General features: G+C 48.1%; 1 protein-coding gene across 3 annotated transcripts in view; it reads right to left on the reverse strand.

Annotated features, from left to right (window-relative positions):
- The window catches only part of TMLHE (trimethyllysine hydroxylase, epsilon), a 79649-nt gene that overhangs the window by 32926 nt on the left and 22570 nt on the right, over window positions 1-24153 (reverse strand). For 2 of the 3 annotated variants that reach the window (XM_075322631.1, XM_075322632.1), the window contains exons 2-5: window positions 23111-23184; window positions 19945-20126; window positions 15499-15675; window positions 3202-3481 (exon numbers count right to left, since the gene is read on the reverse strand). In XM_075322631.1, the coding sequence (XP_075178746.1) occupies window positions 3202-3481; window positions 15499-15675; window positions 19945-20125 (638 nt within the window). In that variant the 5' untranslated portion in view covers window position 20126; window positions 23111-23184. The remainder of the gene's footprint in view (window positions 1-3201; window positions 3482-15498; window positions 15676-19944; window positions 20127-23110; window positions 23185-24153) is intronic. The other variant, XM_075322633.1, reaches the window with a different exon arrangement.

Genomic DNA, 24153 nt, shown 5'->3' on the forward strand with positions numbered 1-24153 from the left:
AGCGTCTGAATCGCTGACAGGAATGGCTGCCGGCGTTCTGTGGGGAGGAGGAGATCGTGGGCGTGCCCAAGAAAAGTGCGGGAATCCAGTGCCCCACTGTACTGAGTGAGGGGGGAGGAGGATACTAATGTATGCTCCAGCCCTCCGCTGACGATCCGTGCAGCGTCCCACCCCTTCCCTGACTGGCAGGCCTGTGGGTGGGAAGAAACGACACTAGGCCGCAGAAGCCGGGGACTAAAGTTATAAGCGCGGCCGCGCGGTAGTCCCCCAGCGCACAAACACACCCAGCAGTGCTGGAAAGTGTCTGGCACAAGCGCTCCATGTCCGGCGCACTAACACACCCAGCCGTGCTGGAAAGTGTCTGGCACAAGCGCTCCATGTCCGGCGCACTAACACACCCAGCAGTGCTGGAAAGTGTCTGGCATAGGCGCTGCATGTCCGGCGCACTAACACACCCAGCAGTGCTGTAATGTGTCTGGCACCAGCGCTCCATGCGCGGTCCCCACGGGGACACAGAGTACCTCATAGTAGCAGGGCCTTGTCCCTGACGATACTCAGCTCCTATCCTGCAGATTCCCAGGGGCTGCGGAGGGAGCACGGTCCCAGTGCCTAGAGACCGATCCTGGATCCCACTTCACCCAGAGCCCTAAGGGATGGGGAAGGAAAACAGCATGTGGCTCCTGCCTGTGTACCCGCAATGGGTACCTCAACCTTAACAACACCGCCGACAAAGTGGGGTGAGAAGGGAGCATGCTGGGGGCCCTGTTATGGGCCCTCTTTTCTTCCATCCGACCTGGTCAGCAGCTGCTGCCGACCAAGCTGTGGAGCTATGCGTGGATGTCTGCCTCCTTCGCACAAAGCATAAAAACTGAGGAGCCCGTGAGCACGGGGGGTGTATAGGCAGAAGGGGAGGGGCTTTACACTTTTAGTGTAATACTTTGTGTGGCCTCCGGAGGCATAGCTATACACCCCAATTGTCTGGGTCTCCCAATGGAGCGACAAAGAAATATAAGCTACATTATATACATTGGGAGAATTCATCGCTATTCTATAGTAGGAATTCACAGTATGACAATGATTTACATGACAGTCTGCACAAAATGATCTATAAGAGATGGATAGAGATTTATTTGCACAACGGTACATGACATAATTCACGGAACCCCTGCAGCCAATCACTATTCTCATAGTTAATGGCGGCATATACGCCCAGTGAATCATACGAAATGTGATTGATGCAAGCAGTATCACTGTAGTGGCGGCATGATAGTGACGGGGACCTGAAGATGCTAAGCATAGCCTTTTTTTTTAAATTTAACCCCTTGCTCTCGGCTAAATCCCTCAAAATTTGTTTAATGTAATATTCTAAAAATTAACATGCCAGTTTGTCAGTCCAAAATAAAGCTGGGAGTTTTGAATTTTTTCTCCCCCCCAACAGTGCCTCCTAGTGGTTATGAAAAGGAAAATGTTATGTTATATTATATATAAACATACATACATATATATATATATATATATATACACATACGTACATACACACATACATACACATATATATAGATATAGATATATATACACACACACACACACACACACACACACACACACACGTATATATATATAAATATAATATATCACACACACACACACACACACACACGTATATATATATAAATATAATATATCACACACACACACACACACACATGTATATATAGAAAGAATAGATTTTTTTTTTTTCTCTAAAGTCCTAATTTGTAGACCTGAACCTTATTACCTTATTATGGAGAAAAAAAAAAAAAGCAAAACACCAAGCCCACAATTAAAGTGACCCTGCCAGGTGCAATATGCACCCTGAGCCATGAGCGGTTCTGGGTGCATATTTCTAATCCTTGCCTAATTGTCCCTGCATACGCTAGCATAGATAAAGAGATCTTTAGAAAAATATTTCTAAAGATTCTTCATTATATGTTAATGAGACCAGCGACTAGTCGCAAGTGCGTTCCTTCCCTTGGCTAGTCGGCCCCCTTAGAATGTTAGCACACCCCTGTGGGCATACTAACATGCTAATGAATGCGCAGTGTCAGAGGCATGGCCGCTCTCACCTTTGCTGCCACCGCTGGTTTTCGGCTCAGTGCGCACAATTAGACTGTCCCTGGATGTCCAGAAATTCGCACTACACCAGTTTGTAGCCGGGACTCATATACCCAGTTTCATAGTGCGCATGACTGGAAGTCCGGGACTTATGATCATGCACATTGAGCCAAAATCCTGCGACGGGGGTGTTGTCAGCAGGGAGGCGAGATCGACTATACCTCTGATGCTGCGCGTCCATTAGCATGTTAGTACGCACACAGGGGATGACTAGTCAAGGGAAGTAACACCCTTGCGACTAGTCCCTGGCCTCATTAGCATATTAAAAGGATCTTTAGAAATAAAGAGATCTTTTCAAAAAGTATTTCTAAAGATCCTTTATAATATGCTAATGTTATGTACGTGTCCCGGCTTCAAATTGGTGTAGTGCGCATGACCGGAAGTCTGGGGATGTTCTGTTAAAAAACAGCAGTGGCAGAAAAGGGAAGTGCGGCCATGCCTCTGACACTGCGCACTCATTAGCATGTTTGCATGCCCACAATGGCGTACTGTCATGCTAAGAGGTAGTAATATAGAGTAGGACCCTGTACAATGAGGTTGCCATGACATAGCTACTGGGCAGGTATGAGAATCGCCATTCTGATATGCAAAATACCTAAAAAAAAAAAATATCTAGAATGTTTTTTTTTTGTTTTTTACTGCAACCTTTGCTATGCAAGTCTTTCTTTTTTGTCTATTTACATGCTGAGGGGGCCGACTAGCCAAGGGAACTAACGCTCTTTTGACTAGTCCCTGGCCTCATTAGCATATGATCAAAGATCTTTAGAAATACTTTTTCTAAAATATCTCTTTATCTGTGCTAGTGTATACAGGGACAGTTAGGCAGGGATTAGAAATATTCACCCAGAACTGCGCGTGGTTCTGGGTGCATATTGGACCTGACAGGTTCCCTTTAAATGTGACATTCTTCCAGTATTATAGCGTATGAAACAATACAATGGCAGTGGTGTACGATCCCTGCACTAAGAAGTCATTTATGTCACTTTGCAGCTATCTTATCGTTCATTGTCCATTTACATAGTTGAGTAAAGCACAGTGTGACGTTACCGGATGTGGCTTATTCTCTGGGCCACTCTCTCGGTGTCCTCTCGGGTGGCTGGAACGTCGTCTACAAAAGCAATACCATATAGAAGAAAGTTCTGCAGAAAGTCTCTCAGCCCCTCGTTGGTCTCCAGGAAATCCGAGTAGCTGACGGCCGGGACGTTCGCCTCCCTATAGATCTTCTCATTCCACAATATCCTGGGCTGCACGAGCTGCTGCTTCTGTCCTTCATAGCTATGCTGCGACAGCCACTCCAGGCTGTACCGGGTCATGTGTCCGTCCGGCCCTGCCAATATAGGAAACATACAAGCATGGCGGTGATACAGGACATGCTGCACAAATAGGAAGGTGCATTGTTTGCCAAGACTAGTCGGCCTTCTTTCATAGTTATCATGCCCCTTTGGGTGTGATAACATGATTTCCATGAGCCTGCGACACCGCCAGCTCCTGGTAATCTTGCGCATGCACACGGCTTGTTTCGGCCTTTGAAGCCGAGGGAATGCTTCTTGGTTGGACCTGCGCATGACCGGATGTTCAGCAGAAGGCTTACGTACACGGCTTCTGAACTTACGGTCGTACACAGTACGCCTAATGAAGCCGAGAAGCGCCCCCAACTTCCCACCCAACTTCAAAAGGCACACTGACTCGGCCGAAGTGAGCCGAGCGCATGCGCAAGAATTCCAGGAGCTGGCGGTGACATCAGCTTGTGAAAATCATGTTATCACACTCACAGGGGCGTGATAACAAGGAAAGAGGGCCGACTAGTCTGTGACTAGTCACAGCCCTAATGATCATAGTGATAGCGAGGCTTATAAGTTGTTTTTTTTAAACAATCATATTATTGAACAGCGGTTCTACAAGTTCCCTTTAAAGTTCAGCGATATTTGACATCATTCATACAACTGTGTCTGATACCGCATTTGCAAAAAGAAAAAAGTAAAAACGCACATTTATCACAGTATCATAGTTTTTAAGGTTGAAGGGAGACTCTAAGTCCATCTAGTTCAACCCGTAGCCTAACATGTTGATCCAGAGGAAGGCAAAAAAACCCCAATGTGGCAAACAAGTTCCAATGGGGAAAAAATTTCCTTCCTGACTCCACATCCGGCAATCAGACTAGTTCCCTGGATCAATACCCTGTCATAAAATCTAATATACATAACTGGTAATGAAGGGAATTTTGTTTACTTACCGTAAATTCCTTTAATTCCCTTCTTCTTTTTCGCTCCTAATTGGGAGACCCAGACAATTGGGACGTCCAAAAGCAGTCCCTGGGTGGGTAAAAGAATACCTCGTGATAGGGCCGTCAAACAGCCCTGTCCTACAGGTGGGCAACCGCCGCCTGAAGGACTTGTCTACCTAGGCTGGCGTCCGCCGAAGCGTAGGTATGCACCTGATAATGCTTGGTAAAGGTGTGCAGACTCGACCAGGTAGCCGCCTGGCACACCTGCTGAGCCGTAGCCTGGTGCCGTAATGCCCAGGACGCACCCACGGCTCTGGTAGAATGGGCCTTCAGCCCTGAAGGAACCGGAAGCCCCGCAGAACGGTAGGTTTCAAGAATTGGTTCCTTGATCCACCGAGCCAGGGTGGATTTGGAAGCTTGCGACCCTTTACGCTGACCAGCGACAAGGACAAAGAGTGCATCCGAGCGGCGTAAGGGCGCCGTGCGGGAAATGTAGATCCTGAGTGCTCTGACCAGATCCAACAAATGCAAACCTTTCTCAAATTGATGAACTGGATGAGGACACAAGGAAGGTAATGTGACATCCTGATTGAGATGAAAGGGGGATACCACCTTAGGGAGAAACTCAGGAACCGGGCGTAGAACCACCTTGTCCTGGTGAAACACCAGGAAGGGAGATTTGCATGATAGCGCCGCTAGCTCGGACACTCTCCGAAGAGACGTGACCGCCACTAGAAAAGCCACTTTCTGTGAAAGACGAGAAAGGGAAACATCCTTCATAGGCTCGAAAGGCGGCTTCTGGAGAGCAATTAGAACCTTGTTCAGATCCCAGGGCTCTAACGGCCGCTTGTAAGGAGGGACGATATGACCAACTCCTTGCAGGAACGTGCGCACCTGAGTAAGTCGTGCTAGGCGTTTCTGAAAAAATACAGATAGCGCTGAGACTTGTCCTTTAAGGGAGCTGAGCGACAAACCTTTTTCCAACCCGGATTGCAGGAAGGAAAGAAAAGTAGGCAATGCAAAAGGCCAGGGAGGAACTCCCTGAGCCGCGCACCAAGATAAGAATATCTTCCACGTCCTGTGGTAGATCTTGGCGGAGGATGGTTTTCTAGCCTGCCTCATGGTGGTAATAACATTTCCAGATAATCCTGAAGACGCTAGGATCCAGGACTCAATGGCCACACAGTCAGGTTCAGGGCCGCAGAATTCAGGTGGAAAAACGGCCCTTGAGATAGCAAGTCTGGTCGTTCTGGTAGTGCCCATGGTTGGCCTACCGTGAGGTGCCACAGATCTGGGTACCACGATCTCCTCGGCCAGTCTGGAGCGACGAGGATGGCGCGACGGCAGTCGGCCCTGATCTTGCGCAGCACTCTGGGTAACAATGCCAGAGGTGGGAACACATAAGGTAGTCGGAATTGCGACCAATCTTGAACTAAGGCGTCTGCCGCCAGAGCTCGGTGATCGTGAGACCGTGCCATGAAAACCGGGACCTTGTTGTTGTACCGTGACGCCATCAGGTCGACGTCCGGCATCCCCCAGCGGCGACAGATCTCCTGAAACACGTCCGGGTGAAGGGACCATTCCCCTGCGTCCATACCCTGGCGACTGAGGAAGTCTGCTTCCCAGTTTTCCACGCCTGGGATGTGAACTGCGGAAATGGTGGAAGCCGTGTCTTCCACCCACGTTAGAATCCGTCAGACTTCCTGGAAGGCTTGCCGACTGCGTGTGCCACCTTGGTGGTTGATGTATGCTACCGCTGTGGAGTTGTCCGACTGAATTCGGATCTGCTTGCCTTCCAGCCACTGCTGGAAGGCTTGTAGGGCAAGATACACTGCTCTGATTTCTAGAACATTGATCTGAAGGGTGGACTCTTGCTGAGTCCACGTACCCTGAGCCCTGTGGTGGAGAAAAACCGCTCCCCACCCTGACAGGCTCGCGTCCGTCGTGACCACCGCCCAGGATGGGGGTAGGAAGGACTTTCCCTTTGACAATGAGGTGGGAAGAAGCCACCACTGAAGAGATTCCTTGGCCGCCTGAGAAAGGGAGACGTTCCTGTCGAGGGACGTCGACTTCCCGTCCCATTGACGGAGAATGTCCCATTGTAGTGGACGCAGATGAAACTGCGCGAAAGGGACTGCCTCCATTGCTGCAACCATCTTCCCTAGGAAGTGCATGAGGCGTCTCAAGGGGTGTGACTGGCCTTGAAGGAGAGATTGCACCCCTGTCTGTAGTGAACGCTGTTTGTCCAGCGGAAGCATCACTGTCGCTGAGAGAGTATGAAACTCCATGCCAAGGTATGTTATCGATTGGGTCGGGGTGAGATTTGACTTTGAAAAGTTGATGATCCACCCGAAACTCTGGAGAGTCTCCAGCGCAACGTTCAGGCTGTTTTGGCATGCCTCTTGAGAGGGTGCCTTGACAAGTAGATCGTCCAAATAAGGGATCACCGAGTGACCCTGAGAGTGCAGGACTGCTACTACTGCTGCCATGACCTTGGTGAAGACCCTTGGAGCTGTCGCCAAACCGAAAGGCAGGGCTACGAACTGAAGGTGTTCGTCTCCTATAACGAAGCGTAGAAAACGCTGGTGCTCTGGAGCAATCGGCACGTGGAGATAAGCATCCTTGATGTCTATTGATGCTAGGAAATCTCCTTGAGACATTGAGGCGATGACGGAACGGAGGGATTCCATCTGGAACCGCCTGGTTTTCACATGCTTGTTGAGCAGTTTTAGGTCCAGAACAGGACGGAAAGACCCGTCCTTTTTTGGCACCACAAACAAATTGGAGTAAAAACCGTGACCTTGTTCCAGAAGAGGAACGGGGGTCACCACTCCTTCCGCTTTTAGAGTGGACACCGCTAGCCGCAGAGCATCGGCTCGGTCGGGAGGTGGAGAAGTTCTGAAGAAGCGAGTTGGAGGACGAGAGCTGAACTCTATCCTGTACCCGTGAGACAGAATGTCTCTCACCCAACGGTCTGTGACCTGTGGCAGCCAAATGTCGCCAAAGCGGGAGAGCCTGCCACCGACCGAGGATGCGGAGAGAGGAGGCCGAAAGTCATGTGGAAGCCGCCTTGGTAGCGGGTCTTCCGGCTGTCTTTTTTGGCCGTGACTGAGTTCGCCAAGAATCTGAGCTCCTCTGATCCTTTTGAGTCCTTTTGGACGAAGAGAATTGGGACCTGCCTGAGCCTCGAAAGGACCGAAACCCCGACTGTCCTCTCCTCTGTTGGGGTTTATTTTGTCTGGGCTGAGGTAAAGATGAATCTTTACCCTTGGAGTGTTTAATGATTTCATCTAAGCGCTCCCCAAACAGTCGGTCACGAGAAAATGGCAAACTGGTTAAACACTTTTTGGAAGCAGAATCTGCCTTCCATTCTCTTAACCACAAGGCTCTGCGTAAAACTACGGAGTTGGCGGACGCCACTGCCGTACGGCTCGTAGAGTCTAGGACAGCATTGATCGCGTAAGACGCAAATGCAGACATTTGAGAGGTTAAGGGTGCCACCTGCGGAGCAGATGTACGTGTGACCGTGTCCATCTGTGTAAGACCAGCTGAAATAGCTTGGAGTGCCCATACGGCTGCGAATGCTGGAGCAAACGACGCGCCGATAGCTTCATAGATGGATTTCAACCAGAGCTCCATCTGCCTGTCAGTGGCATCTTTAAGTGCCGCCCCATCTTCCACTGCAACTAAGGATCTAGCTGCGAGCCTGGAGATTGGAGGATCCACCTTGGGACACTGGGTCCAGCCCTTGACCACGTCTGGGGGAAAAGGATAACGTGTATCCTTAAGCCGCTTGGAAAAACGCTTATCCGGATAAGCGTGGTGTTTCTGGATTGCTTCTCTAAAGTCAGAGTGGTCCAGAAAAACACTTAATTTACGCTTGGGATACCTGAAATGGAATTTCTCCTGCTGTGAAGCTGTCTCCTCCACAGGAGGAGCAGGGGGAGAAATGTCCAACATTTTATTGATGGACGCTATAAGATCATTCACTATGGCGTCACCATCTGGTGTATCCAAATTGAGAGCGGTCTCAGGATCAGAATCCTGATCAGCCGTCTCCACCTCATCATACAGAGAGTCCTCCTGCTGGGACCCTTCACAGACAATCTGTCAGCAAAGACTGCAAACTCCGTCCCTGTCACCTGGACAGTATTTACAGGAGGTTCTGCCTGGGTCACCTCCAGCAGAGGCCCCGGCCGAGCAAGTGCCACAGGGGCTGAGCACTGCACACAGTGGGGGTCAGTGGAACCTGCCGGTAGAACAGCCCCACAAGCGGTACAAGCAGCATAGAAAGCCTGTGCCTTGGCACCTTTGCTTTTTGCGGTCGACATGCTGTTGTGTCCTCTGAGAATCTAGGAGGGTATATAGCAGAGGATCCCCAGCGACCGTACAGTGCAATGTAAAGCTGCAAGCATAAAATACAATATACACTTCGGCACCAGTGGGGTCAGCCCTTGAGGGCAGCTTACCGCCCGCTGAAAAGCGGGTGTGTGGGCACCAGAATCCCGTGTCTGGGTCTCCCAGTCTCCTTTCTCCAGCTCAGACTGCACACAGGAATGGCTGCCGGCGTCCTGTGAAGAGAGGGATCGTGGGCGTGCCTCAAACAAAGTGCGGGAAACTGGCGTCCCACTGTGCCCAGTGTGAGGGCTGGAGTATGCAAAGCAGACTCCAGCCCTCTGCGCTGACATTCTATACAGCGTTCCGCCCTTCCCCTGACTGGCAGGCCTGGGGGCGGGAACGAAACGAAACTAGGCCGCAGAAAGCCGGGGACTCGAGTAATAAGCGCGGCCGTGATATATGCACGGCCAGCGCGGAAGTCCCCGGCGCACCACAAGTCCCAGCCGCGCCGCAGCGCTGATAACAGTGGGCGCGGCAGTTTCAATACATGTCCCCTCTCAGCAAAGCTGTAGATAGGAATGGCACCAGCGCGCAGCGCTGTTGTCCCCGGCGCACTAACACACCCAGCAATGCTGCAGTGTGCGCGCGGACTGTACGGGGACACAGAGTACCTTGTCGTAGCAGGGCCCTGTCCCTGACGATACTCCGCTCCATATCCAGCAGATTCCCCAGGGGCTGTGGACGGAGCACGGTCTCTGTGCCTGGAGACCGGTAAATCCCACTTCACCCAGAGCCCTAAGGGGGATGGGGAAGGATGCAGCATGTGGGCTCCAGCCTCTGTACCCGCAATGGGTACCTCAACCTTAACAAACACCGCCGACAAAAGTGGGGTGAGAAGGGAGCATGCTGGGGGCCCCATATGGGCCCTCTTTTCTTCCATCCGACATAGTCAGCAGCTGCTGCTGACTAAACAGTGGAGCTATGCGTGTATGTGTGCCTCCTTCGCACAAAGCATGAAAAACTGAGGAGCCCGTGATCCCACGGGAGGGTGTATAGCCAGAAGGGGAGGGGCCTTACACTTTTAAGTGTAATACTTTGTGTGGCCTCCGGAGGCAGTAGCTATACACCCAATTGTCTGGGTCTCCCAATTAGGAGCGAAAAAGAAATTAAATTTTTCAAGAAAGGCGTCCAGGCTCTGCTTAAATGTTAGTAGTGAATCACTCATTACAACATCATGCGGCAGAGAGTTCCACAGTCTCACTGCTCGTACAGTAAAGAATCCTCGTCTGTGATTATGATTAAACCGTCTTTCCTCAAGACGTAGCGGATGCCCCCGTGTTCCAGTCGCAGGCCTAGGTGTAAAAAGATCTTTGGAAAGGTCTCTGTACTGTCCCCTCATATATTTATACATTGTGATTAGATCCCCCCTAAGCCTTCGTTTTTCCAGACTAAATAACCCCAAGTTTAATAACCTGTCTTGGTATTGCAGCCCACCCATTCCTCTAATAATCTTGGTCGCTCTTCTCTACACCCTCTCCAGTTCAGCTATGTCCTTCTTATATATCGGTGAGCAGAATTGTACACAGTATTCTAAGTGCGGTCGCACTAGTGACTTGTACAGAGGTAGAACTATATTTTTTTCATGAACACTTATACCTCTTTTAATACATCCCATTATTTTATTAGCCCTGGCAGCAGCTGCCTGACACTGTCCACTAAAGTGAAGTTTACCATCCACCCAAGTCTTTTTCTGTGTCTGTTTTACCCAGTGTTCTACAATTAAGTACATAATTATAATTTTATTTCCTCTACCCAAGTGCATGACCTTACATTTATCTACATTAAACTTAAATTGCCACTTCTCAGCCCAATCCTCCAATTTACATAAATCTCCCTGTAATATAAAATTATCCTCCTCTGTATTGATTACCCTGCAGAGTTTAGTATCATCTGCAAATATTGAAATTCTACTCCGCATGCCCCCAACAAGGTCATTTCTAAATATGTTGAAAAGAAGCGGACCCAATACTGACCCCTGTGGTACCCCACTATGAACTGAGACCTAGTCCGAGTACGTACCATTAATAACCACCCTTTGTTTCCTATCACTGAGCCAGTTTTTAACCCAGTTACACATATTTTCCCCTATCCCCATTATTCTCATTTTATGTACCAACCTTCTGTGTGGCACCGTATCAAAAGCTTTTGAAAAGTCCATACACAACATCCACTGCATTTCCCTGGTCCAGACTTGAACTTACCTCTTCATAGAAGCTGATCAAATTAGTTTGACAGGATCGATCCCTCATAAACCCATGTTGATTCTCTGTCATAAGGTTATTTTTCTTGAGATACTCCAGTATAGCATCTCTCAAGAAACCCTCAAGGATTTTACCAACCGTAGAGGTTAAACTTACCGGCCTATAATTTCCCGGCTCAGTTTTTGTCCCCTTTTTGAATATTGGCACCACATTTGCTATGCGCCAGTCCTGCGGTACCGACCCTGTTATTAAGGAATCTGAGAAGATTAAAAATAATGGTCTATCTATCACAGAACTCAATTCCTGTAGACCTCTGGGGTGTATGCCATCCGGGCCCGGAGATTTGTCAACCTTAGTGATTTCGAGGCGGCGGCGTACTTCCTGCTGGGTTAAGCAGGTAATATTCAAGGGTGAATTTATGGTATCACTGGTCATGTCATCTGCCATGGCATTTTCTTGTATAAAAACCGTAGAAAAAAAGTCATTCAGCAGGTTGGCTTTACCCTCATCCCCCTCCACCATTTCACCAAGACTATTTTTAAGGGGGCCAACACTATCGCTTTTCAGTTTTTTACTGTTTATGTAGTTAAAGAATATTTTAGGATTATTTTTACTTTCTCTCGCAATGAGTCTCTCTGTCTCAAACTTAGCTAACTTAATTTGCTTTTTACATATTTTATTTAATTTTCTATAATTATATAATGCCTCATCACTACCTACCCTCTTTAATTCTTTTAAGGCTTTCTGTTATTGCTTCCCTTACAGCTCTATTTAGCCATAGGGGTTTCCTCCTATTTCTAGCATGTTTGTTCCCATAGGGTATATTTTCTGCACAAGCCCTATTCAGGATGCTCATAAAAGTCTCCCATTTGCTTTGTGTACTTTTATTACTTAGTACATCATCCCAGTTTATTGCACTAAGATCATCTCTCAACCGTTTAAAATTTGCTTTCCTGAAGTTTAGTGTCCTTGTAGCCCCCCTACTATACATCTTACTAAAGAATACATGAAAACTTATTATTTTGTGACCACTATTCCCCAAGTAACCCCCAACTTGTATATTTGATATGCGGTCTGGCCTATTGGTTAGTACAAGGTCTAGTAGTGCTCCCCCTCTTGTGGGGTCCTGTACCATTTGTGAAAGGTAATTATCTTTCATTGTTATCAAAAATCTATTTCCTTTGCTGGAACTGCAAGTTTCTGTTCCCCAATTTATATCAGGATAGTTAAAGTCCCCCATAATAATTACCTCTCCGAGACTCGCTGCTTTATCAATTTGCTTTATGAGGAGATTCTCTACCTCTTCCATAATATTCGGCGTCTTATAACACACCCCTATCAGTATTTTATTATTCATTCTCCCCCCCCCTTATCTCCACCCATAGGGACTCTACATTCTCAGTACCCTCACATATGTTGTCACGCAGGATGGGTTTTAAGGATGATTTTATATATAGACACACACCTCCCCCTCGCTTATTTGTACGGTCATTCCTGAATAGGCTATAACCCTGTAAATTAACAGCCCAGTCATAGCTCTCATCCAGCCATGTCTCTGATATCCCCACTATATCATAATTTTCTTCCAACAATATTAATTCTAATTCCTCCACCTTATTTGTAAGGCTTCGGGCATTAGTGTACATGCACGTTACGTATGACTCTGTACCTGTATTCCTGCTTACTGTATTGACTGTCCTAACCCTTCCCCCCGTAAAACCCCCAATTTCATTACTTGTGCCCTGGTCACTATCTGCACTACATTCCCCTTCTATAAAGTGAATACCCTCGCCCCCCATTCCTAGTTTAAACACTCCTCCAACCTTCTAGCCATTTTCTGCCCCAGCAGAGCTGCACCCTCCCCATTAAGATGCAGCCCATCCCTAGCATAGAATCTGTAGCCAACTGAAAAGTCGGCCCAATTCTCCAGGAACCCAAAACCCTCTTTCCTACACCAATTCCTGAGCCACCTGTTAACCTCCCTGATCTCCCTTTGCCTCTCTGGTGTGACTCGTGGCACAGGTAGTATTTCCGAAAATACCACCTTTGAGGTCCATGCTTTAAGCTTACAACCTAATTCCCTGAAATCATCTTTAAGGACCTTCCACCTACCTCTAACTTTGTCATTTGTGCCAATGTGTACAATGACCGCTGGGTCCTCCCCAGCCCCTCCCAGTAATCTGTCAACCTGATCAGCGATGTGCCGAACTCGAGCGCCAGGAAGACACACTGTTCGGCGATCCCTGTCTTTGTGACAGATTTCCCTATCTGTCCCCCTAATAATTGAGTCCCCCACTACCAGTACCTGTCTTGCCTGCCCTGCACTCCTATTCCCCCCCTTACTGGAGCAGACACTCCTCTGGCATTCAGAGGTCATGCCTTGCTGCAGCAATGCTACCCCTGTAATGACATCCCCCTCATCTGCCAAGTTTGCAAACCTATTGGGGTGTGTCAGTTCAGGACCAGCCTTCCTAGCACTTTTCCCTTTACCCCCCTTTCTAACTGTCACCCAGCTACCTACCTCACCGTCCTGCCGCTCCCTACTACGATCCTCCCCCACATCTGACCCAGCAAGCTGCTGCTCAGTGAGCAGCACACTCCTTTCCATATTTCTATTGCATCTCAGAGTTGCCAGCTGCTCATTTAGATCCAGTATCTGGGCTTCCAAACGTGCAACTTGCGCACATCTCGAACAACAGTATGCACCCTCGAACGGCTTTTCAAGGACTGCATACATGAGACAAGATGTACACTGGATCGCATTAGCAATAGTGGAGCACATTTTCTAATGGGGATAGCACTAAACAAATGTTAAGTAATTAAACAACTAAATACAAACAATTCTACTCACACTTACTTTTGCTCACACTTTGCTCACTCACGCTCACAATGAAGAAGACAGGCTAAAATTCGAATATGCAAATTATAAAATATGCAAATTATCCTCGCAAGACTCCTTCCCTGGCTTTCAGAAGTCTTCCTTCCGGCTGTAACGGCCAAAACCCGGTTCTCCTTGAGCTCGCGGTGACTCTTCACTTATCCCAGAAGGCACTGGGAATATGCAAATTATCCTCGCAAGACTCCTTCCCTGGCTTTCAGAAGTCTTCCTTCCGGCTGTAACGGCCAAAACCCGGTTCTCCTTGAGCTCGCGGTGACTCTTCACTTATCCCAGAAGGCACTGGGAATATGCAAATTATCCTCGCAAGACTCCTTCCCTGGCTTTCAGAAGTCTTCCTTCCGGCTGTAACGGCCAAAACCCGGTTCTCCTTGAGCTCGCGGTGACTCTTCACTTATCCCAGAAGGCACTGGGAATATGCAAATTATCCTCGCAAGACTCCTTCCCTGGCACATGGATGGCTTCAGCTCCGAGAACAGCTGATCGGTGGGAGTGTGTTGAGTGTCACTCATCGGATACTGATGGGCTATCCTCAGCAATACCAGACGCAGTCCATTAACAAGCGTGGCGATGTTTATCAATACAGAAGGACTTTGGTTTTTTTTCCCTATCCTAGACATTCTATTTAAAAAGGATTTTTCGGCCTTAAATGAAAAATTAAAAGAATGAGAGAGTATAAATTGCTCTATGTGTGCAATATTAGCACGTGCAATAGGAGAACCAGGCTCCAGTTGCACTTATACCCAAAAGAGGACTTTCCCATGATGCTACACAAAGAAGCAGTGTGTTTCAGGTGGGCATTAAAATACAGCCACAGGTATGTGTCACATTCACTCAGATGTTGCCAATAAACCTATCAGACGCTTCCAAAGATATGACATCATCATAGGGGCTGTCCCATATTATTTAAAGGCAAAGTACTCTTAGTGTATTTAAACTTTTGACTTTGCAGAAAGTAATAAAAATGCTTTAATACATTTTCTCTCTCATTATTCTGGCATTTGTCAAATATAAATAATTTTTGTTTCCAATTGACCTAAAACAGGAAAGGTTTATTCTGATTTCTTGTCAGATAGTGAGAAAAACCTGCAGAGGTGTCTGTATAGAGAGCGAAGGGCAAAACCTGCAGAGGTGTCTGTATAGAGAGCGAAGGGCAAAACCTGCAGAGGTGTCTGTATAGAGAGCGAAGGGCAAAACCTGCAGAGGTGTCTGTATAGAGAGCGAAGGGCAAAACCTGCAGAGGTGTCTGTATAGAGAGCGAAGGGCAAAACCTGCAGAGGTGTCTGTATAGAGAGCGAAGGGCAAAACCTGCAGAGGTGTCTGTATAGAGAGCGAAGGGCAAAACCTGCAGAGGTGTCTGTATAGAGAGCGGAGGGAAAAACCTGCAGAGGTGTCTGTATAGAGAGCGGAGGGAAAAACCTGCAGATGTGTCTGTATAGAGAGCGGAGGGAAAAACCTGCAGATGTGTCTGTATAGAGAGCGGAGGGAAAAACCTGCAGATGTGGCTAAAGAGAACGGAAGGAAAAACCTGCAGAATGACTGCAGACTTGTCATTATAGCCCAGACATCACCTTTAATGCCAATCATACTCCCTGTAATTGCCTCCGTATATGCTGAAGACTTACATGTTAGGTACAGAGTGGTCTCGTCCACTCGCACTTGTGCCGGCTTGATGTCCATCTCGATGCTGGCCGTGTCCAGACTGCGTTGGTTGGTTTTGGTGTTATAGCAGGAGGCCGAGCGGCAGTGATCCCGGAGCCACACATAGTCAAAGCGCATGCAAGTGCCGGAGTATAACAGTTCTGTGGAAAGACGTAACTCAATAAACAAAGAAGAAGAAGAATGGAAATACATGCAGAATGTTTCAGACACTCAGTCTCATTTTTTGGAACGTAAACATCTTGGTAAAAAGAACCTCATCTCATAGACCACCGTCCGAGGTAACTCTGCAGCATCAGAAGCGCTGTGGTTACAGTCACAAACACACTGACTGATGATCAGCGCCTCCTTGATTGTGCCTTTCCTGGTTACATCCTCGGGGATACATTGGCTGCTCTTTTTTTCCTGGCAATGGTGCTGTCAATATGCCCGTCCAGGGAGGTCTCTGGTGGCCCCTGACTGGGGCGCTCCATACAGAGCAGCTGCCTGTGCGAGGAAGCACCCTATGATATGAGGGGGGCTACATTTGTTTGTTCCCCCAATGTACAGAGCTTCCTTTTGCATCCCTCAAAACACAAACAAGGCTGAGGAAGGAGGGCGCAACCGGTACTATACTGAAAGGAGGCAGAGAAGAGTCTGGTGCACCGTAAGGCCATGGGCCAGTGTCACGGGTGACAGACAGTCATGTGATGTCTGGCAATAGAAGGTCACAGCGTTTGGCTTTGCAGAATGCTCCCTGACTTTCTATGGTTTCTGCTGTTAGTATTCATTGTAATAGGCAGCTTTCCTGCTGGATTTTAATCTCTACCTCTTTAGGACCCAGCAGGGGCTTGCCTTCCACCCATCTGCTGATCATCAGTATTCTCCAGTATTCTCTTGGTGCTTAAATACTCCCTTCTTCCCTGGACTGGTGCTGGTGATATTATTCAGTTCATTATAGCTCTAGTTACAAGCAGGTGGCTTGCTCTCATCTGTAGTATCATTGCTGAATTCTGCCTGAGTCATATGTAGATAAATAGTTCATGCCTTTTCCCCTCCAGGTGTCCCCCATATGTCTTCCTTTAGCGCTTATTGGAGTTAAAGAAGAGCTCCTCACTCCCGTTCCCTATTTAGGGTCCAGCAAAAGGGTTAGGCATCAGGCTCAGTGCATAGATGTGGAACCTATCTAGGGTGGTGAGGAACCACAGGAACCAGCTGTAGGTTTGGTCAGGGGTCACCAAGTCCCCCTTCCCTAGACACAGGGGTCCCCTTCCCTTACCTTCTGCCACTCGCTTGGTACTTCCCCATACCTAGCATGACAACCAGAAATCAATGCACAGGTTAGCAGGGCTGGACCTTGTGGTATGACCCCAATGAGAAGAGGGTTGAGTGACCCTTGGAGGGGCATGGTGGGGTTCAGAAGAAGTACTTGGAAAGGGGGCTGAGAAGGAATCTAGTGGCGAATAAACGGGGATCTGGGACAGTTAGTGAGGTCAGATAGAGTGCATACATCACATACAGAAAGATCCAAAGCCTTCTACAAGATTGCAAGCTCTACCGATGTATACAGGGGGTATACCCCCAATTTATGCTACTATAGGGCATACAATTATGCAGGGGGTCTATGTCCAATTTATACTGTTATGGGGCATACAATATAAGATTTATGCCGTGAGGTTTAGCTTTTCTTTCACTGTGCACCACTGAAAGTTTGGACGTGTAAGAGCATAAAAAAAACAAACAAAAAACAAATATAACCAGACATGTTCGTTTGGAGCATGGAGGTAGACTAGACGGTTTTGCCTTTAATGCCATCGAGGTGGTGTCAAGGCCGGATAGGGGTGGCAATTGGGATAGACTCATCCTGCAAAAGGAGGCCCGGTGGATCCACAGGTTGTGTACTGTGAGTCCGTCTGGTCTTAATGAACAATTGCACTTTGGATGTTTTCTATGAACCGGTCTGGAGTGCTCTCCTTGGTGTGTCCCTTTAGTCTTTTGCCCGGGGTGCTTGCCCGATTTTCTCGGGCCCATTTCTTTCTGTCATGCCTATTAATCCGCTAGGGAGTTGGCCTTATTTATTTACCTTATTTTAGGTCCGCATCATTTTATTTTATTGACATCCTATGACTATCGGAGTTACCTTAAGGGGAGCTCATATGGACCCCATTTATGGATGTTCTCAGTTTGTACCCATTTTACCAATTGTGTGAGTGGCTGGATGGTTTTCCAGTTGATTCATATTCTTTGAATGTGGCCCCATGATCCCGTATACTGAAGCCTAAATCATTGGTTCCGTCTCTCTGTATATTTGAAAGAGGGAGGGGGGCACGATTGAACGCTGTGCTCTGTTTCCGCCTCTCAGTAAATCTCCCCTCAGTGCGTTCAGGCATGGTATGCGCATACTGCGCAGGCGCGATCAGCGTCATTGGGGAACACCGCTCACGTGATCAGGGCAGCCCGGGACACGTGACAATGGCCGGTCTGCATCTGTGCGAGTGTCTTCCTGTTTGGGTCCCAGCTTGGGACGCACTCAGTGCGCAGGTGCGGGCCGCGTCACCGCCTACTGAGGATGCGCGCTGCCCTCGTCATCGGGGAATCCCCGATCACGTGATGGAGATACCTGGTGAGCCGGAAGTGTGTGGTTAGACACGCATGCTATGCAAGCACACGTGTATTTTTTCAGGAACAGACTGGTTGGGGTTAACTGCACTGCATCACAGGTGAGAGTATTTGGAATTTGTTTATAAATGGGTTGTTACTCGTGTGGGTGCCTCCCTGCCCCTGTAATCTGCATTCAAACACTCTGGCCACCTCTAGACGGGAGGATGGTGAATTGAGGAGCGCATATCTTGCTGTAGGGGGGTTTGGACTCATGCCACATCCAGGGAGTCCTGTGAAGCATGTCCCTTTATTGCTGTGCACTGCGGTTTAAGATAAGTAGTCAATACCTGCTATTTTGAACAAATGTTCTACCCCCTAATTGTATAGACACCCTGACTGAAGTTGGTTACCCTGTGGGAGCCTATTTCCGGGACCATTTGGGTGTTGATTGTAACACGGAGTTCTGCTGGGATTTCTTATCCGTGTGTGGGGGAAAGTGGGGGGTCTACTCACTTGTAGTGCTGTCTGGGACCACCAGCATTTTTCATACTTATATGTTTTTTGAACTAACGACTACTGTATCTACCCCTGAAGAACCTCAAATAGATGAGGGGAAACGCGTCGGGTGTTTCTGGTTGGAGTCATCAGGTTTTGACGGGTGATTCCTTACTGGGTGATTGTACCCTACTATGTTTCCAGTTTAATTGTATTGGTCATAGTATATTTGATTTACATTCCTTAAATCTATTGTTGGTTCAATTTGAAAAAATTCTTTTCTTCTAGTAGATTATCACCTCCCAGATTGCCAGGGTCAGATTAGGGCCCGGAGGGATAGTCTTCGGTGAGCGGGGGCGCCAAACTGCGCAGGCCTTAGGGTGCCGACCTCCGCAGCAAGGTAGGGGCAGATCGAGGGCTACCTTAGGGCCAGGCCCCTCTTTTGCTTTTTCCATTTGTGTATTGTGTATTATTGATATTGAAATGTTGGGGTTTCCCCTTTTTTAACTTATTAATAAAGCATTGTATTTTAGAAGTTTTTTCCGTAGCTTTGTACTTCCCCATACCTAGCATGACAACCAGAAATCAATGCACAGGTTAGCAGGGCTGGACCTTGTGGTATGACCCCAATGGGAAGAGGGTTGAGTGACCCTTGGAGGGGCATGGTGGGGTTCAGAAGAAGTACTTGGAAAGGGGGCTGAGAAGGAATCTAGTGGCGAATAAACGGGGATCTGGGACAGTTAGTGAGGTCAGATAGAGTGCATACATCACATACAGAAAGATCCAAAGCCTTCTACAAGATTGCAAGCTCTACCGATGTATACAGGGGGTATACCCCCAATTTATGCTACTATAGGGCATACAATTATGCAGGGGGTCTATGTCCAATTTATACTGTTATGGGGCATACAATATAAGATTTATGCCGTGAGGTTTAGCTTTTCTTTCACTGTGCACCACTGAAAGTTTGGACGTGTAAGAGCATAAAAAAAACAAACAAAAAACAAAAACACAGTAGTAATACTACACAAATCAAAAAGCAAGACCCTAGACTGCAAAAAAGTGACTGATATTAACCCATAGACTCTCTTAGGCCCTCAAGGCTGTATCGTAAATACCAAAAAATATGGCAAGTGTAAAGAATTAATACTATTTAACCTCATCTAATTTCAGGAACTTCCACTAAAAGTTAAACTTATTCTGTAAATGTCTTAATTTGTATTCCATAGAGGGGGCAGATGATGGTGGATGGTAAAGGGGTGACGACCCTCCAAAACCAGATGAGACGATAGCAACCGAGTGCAATTAGGACAGGTTTCCCCAAAGTCTAAACTTACCGAAATGATCCGCCTGCAGGAGCCACGAGCAATCCTGAGCCTCCGAGGCTGTGCTGAGCCACCGTACTGCCGAAGCAGAAGATCTCTGCAATTTGGGGGTCCATCGATGCTGTCGTTTAACCCCCTTGGTTAGAAGTCCCCTGGTCTCTGGATAGAGCAATGCCAGCCTGCGGCACCACATGCTGTTCCGGAATAGAAAATGACGAGAACGTGGTAAGAAAAAAGTGCAAGACAAAAGTGCGAGGCGAGAGCGAGCAATGAGGGTAAACTAAATAAACAGAAAGAAGGAGTGGAAAAAAAAAATCCAAAAATGTCAACACCTATTGTGTCACCACTCCAGGCCGCAGCCATCAGCAACAAGCAATTAAGAAGTCAGACTTCCTTTGTGTCGTTTGAAGACGAGACCCGCATCTCAGCGTGTTCCCAAGAAGACACCCAACTGCGTGGACTGAACTCACATCCAGAGAATTTGGTTTTAGGCCAGTAGTCTGATCTCTCCCGAATGGACAGCAAAGCCGAGCAACCGGGGAGCAGGCACAGCCGGGTGGCACTAAGCCCAATCCAGGAGGCAGGTGCCCCCTCAGCCAAGCGCCTCCTAATGATCTCAAAGTGCACATCAAAAGCGACCGGCCGACCTGGCCCCCTGCGTAATCACATTACACAGCAGAAGGGACGCAGGCAACCTCTGCACAATTTCAGACGCTTTCTTATGCTTTGAAGACTATTTCACAGATGATCTTGAAGGACTGGCTCATCGTTATTACATTACCCTCACCGCAATGCTATTCTCATATATGTGTTTCTTCCACTAGGAGGAAATATGATTGCTGCAGCCGACAGTGGATGTTGATACCAGGGAACCGGAGGCGAACGCCGGACCGGGAGGGGAGTATGCTGGGTTTTTTTTCACCTCACTGGGCCCAATCATAAGCTCCTGTCCAGTAGTGGAAAACCAGCCATTGCTGCTATGGTGCAGAGGTGGTCGGTAACCTCGGCAACGAGAGATAAACTAATTAAAAATCCTTTGGTCTTTGAGGATAGAGAGGATATTTAGTGAAAGAAAAATGCGAGGAGGGCAAAATTTGCCAACTCTTTGCTTTAGACCTAAAAAGGTCTGTTCTGGTCGATGGATGTAGCCAACTTCCTCTGATAAAGCTGCCCCTGCCAGCAAGATGAGAGGGCACACCGTTAGGAATTGCGGGGTGATGATGCCACTGGCCTGAATTGTCAATCTTCAGGAGTGCACCGCCCCTCGGGAGGCAGTGGAGCAGTATACTCCTGAAGATTGGAGAGGAGACAATCTCAATCTCAATAACTTACTAATTTACATGTGATGCCAATGACACAAAGTAGGGATCAGAGTTGGGTACTTAAAGGGGGTTTTACCATGAAAAAAAGTTGATTTTAAATCAGTAGATCTTGGAATTATAATAAATTTCCACAATTGGATATATGTTCCTGTTCTGAGATAATCTTATATACAGTATGTGTCCCTGCTGTGTACTGTGTAATGGCCGTGTCTGACCATACAGGGACATGGTTTGATCATACCACATCTCCTGGGCAAGGGAGGGCACAAAAAAAGTGTACAGATATTACAGGAAAGGATCGCAAAATATTCTTTGAGGTAACACATTTTTTTAAAAACAAGTAGGATAGTGTTTTACCTCACAAAAAGAATCAGCTGTGATCCTGTGCTGTAATGTCTTTACTATTTTGCATCCTCCCCGGCCTGAGAGCTGTGGTATGATCACACCATGTCCCTGTACGGTCAGACACGGCCATTACAGGCAGGCAAATGTTTTACCTCACAGATGCCAGCAGCTGCGATCCCTTGCTGTATTGTCTGTGTACTGTATATGTGCTGCCCCTGCAGTAGTCGAACTGCTTGGATCCGGGGTTGCCGTGGCTCGAGGGTCTCCGGACCTGGGGGCTTATGGCCAATTCAAATGTAAAGGGGGGGTTATTTACAAGGGATAGTTCGCCACCCGTGGTTCGTGGTAAGGGGAGTACCACCGCTGCCGATGGGAGTACCCGGGGGAGATGGAGTGGAGCAGCCAGATAGTGATCACTCCACGGGTAGGGGAGACCCCAGGACTCTGCATGTGAGTGGCGGATAGCGTTGTGCAGGTTATGCGGGCAGGCAGGACGCAGGGTGTGCAGTGTACTCACTCAGGCTGTGTGGATGTTCGTACAACCATAAAGCAGACTCTGAAACAGAAGTAAACCAAGTCTCTGGGTGCTGCTGCAGCCTTGGAGAGCCCGTCCGGGAATCCGTCCCCACTGGTATTGCTTAGTGGTCCGGAGCCTGCCTCCATGCACAATTGTAGAAGTTCCTAAGTGACCCTTCGGCCTGAAGCGGTCAGGGTCCCGCTCCCTATATTAAAATAGTGGAGCTATGCTCTCGATGGCTGACACTTGGGATCTTTGTAGGCCGCATAAGCTGGAAAGCCCTATCCCCCTCGTTGTGTTGGTGCCTTCGATCTCAGCTCTGAGCTCTTGGGGAAAGCTCATAAAGAGACTATCCTCCACAAGTGAATTATCAGGTTGCGTGAAGCTACTCCCTGGTCTAGGGTCCTGTACCCTGCTGTGATCGGTACCGGTCCAGTTACAGGACTTTCCGGTGCCGACCGTTCTCCAAACCTAAGTCTGGGCCCCCTTCTCCAATACCCTGCGACTGGGTCTCCGCCTCCTCCGGTTCCAGACAACCATCTGCGACCTAACCAAGGTCACACATGGAGCTACAACTCCCTCAGCTCCTCACTCTCTGAGGGCTACTACTCAACTGACTTCCTCCCTCTCACCAGTCTGCCTGACCCCTAGGCGGGTAGCCCTTTTCCAGCTAGACCACCCACTGGTGTGCCTGACAGGGAAAACAGGAAAGCTTGTGGAGCATTGTGACACGTGTTGAGCGGACCCGGATACATCTCTCTCTCTCATTGATTTACATAGCCGCGTATATCAGATCCTAACTTTGGCGGCAACCCGATCCGGATCCGCCGGACCCGGATTATGACCAATCCGCTCAACTCTAATTGTGACATGAAAATCCTTCTCCAGCAGACTCCCAAACTACCTTATATGAACGGACAGGTCCTTCTCTCAGGGATTTCACAAAAAGCATCATAAAAAAACAATTATGAATTTAAGGAATAAAGCTGCAAACCTTCTCAGGTGGCGTCTTCCAAGGAAGAACCGGGATCTCTGCAGGAATCTTTACTCCTCAGATATCAAAGGTTGCTGAGGAAGCACAAAATACGATTGATGAGTAATCCATGTTTTCCTGAATTGCCAACAAACAGGGTTAAAGGTTTACTGGCGAGACACAGGAAGAAATGTTGTAAATTAATATATCAAAGTAATTATATTATATTACGACACGAACTGAGGTTACAAAAGCCCTTTACAGCCTCCATGTGGTACTTGTTAGTGCTGATATTAGGTCAGGCAGAGGCTTTGCAAATCTGTAACCTAATGCATGTTAGGCCTTGTGCGCACACTGCGTTTTTACCCGCGGTTTTGCTGCAGAAATTTCTTGAGAAATGTTTGTAATCTTTCTGCAGACATTTCCCAGCAAAACCTATGGGGAAAAAAAAATAGCTGTGCGCACGCTGCGTTTTTTTTCTCAAGATAATTGTTTTTGCAGAATTTCTTGAGAAAATGTGCATGTCACTTCTTTTCCGCAGGTACCTGCGGTATTTCACTCCATTCACTGTAATGTAATCGCGAAATACCGCAGGTAGCAAATGATGTGCGGTATACCCTCGGTATAGCCGCGATTTATCTGCGGTAATGCTCATCATCACTACCCTGCGATTTGCAGGGAAGTGATGTCATTATGACAGGAAGAGGAAGCGGAGCAGAGTAAAAACACAAAAACACACACACACACACACACACTCTGCCTGGACGCCGCATGGAAGCATTTCCGTGTGACCTCCAGGTGCCCGTGCAGTCTGTGTCCCGCTCCCTGCCAGCCCCGCGGCTGCCCGCACTGCAGTGTCTGCCCGCAGTATCAGCAACTTCTCACGCTGCAGTGCCGGTAGCCGTGGGGATGACGAGCGCTGCTGTCAGGTTAGATGAGGTCATAACCTGCTATGACGATCTCCTGGTCTCCTGACGTCACCGCTGTCACTGCCTTCTATGCCAGTCTCGCAGGCTGCCCGAGACTGTCACTAGCGGTGACGTCATGGGCTCTCACGATACTGC

This window comes from Anomaloglossus baeobatrachus, chromosome 9, assembly GCF_048569485.1.
Source record: "Anomaloglossus baeobatrachus isolate aAnoBae1 chromosome 9, aAnoBae1.hap1, whole genome shotgun sequence".
NCBI lineage: Eukaryota > Metazoa > Chordata > Amphibia > Anura > Aromobatidae > Anomaloglossus > Anomaloglossus baeobatrachus.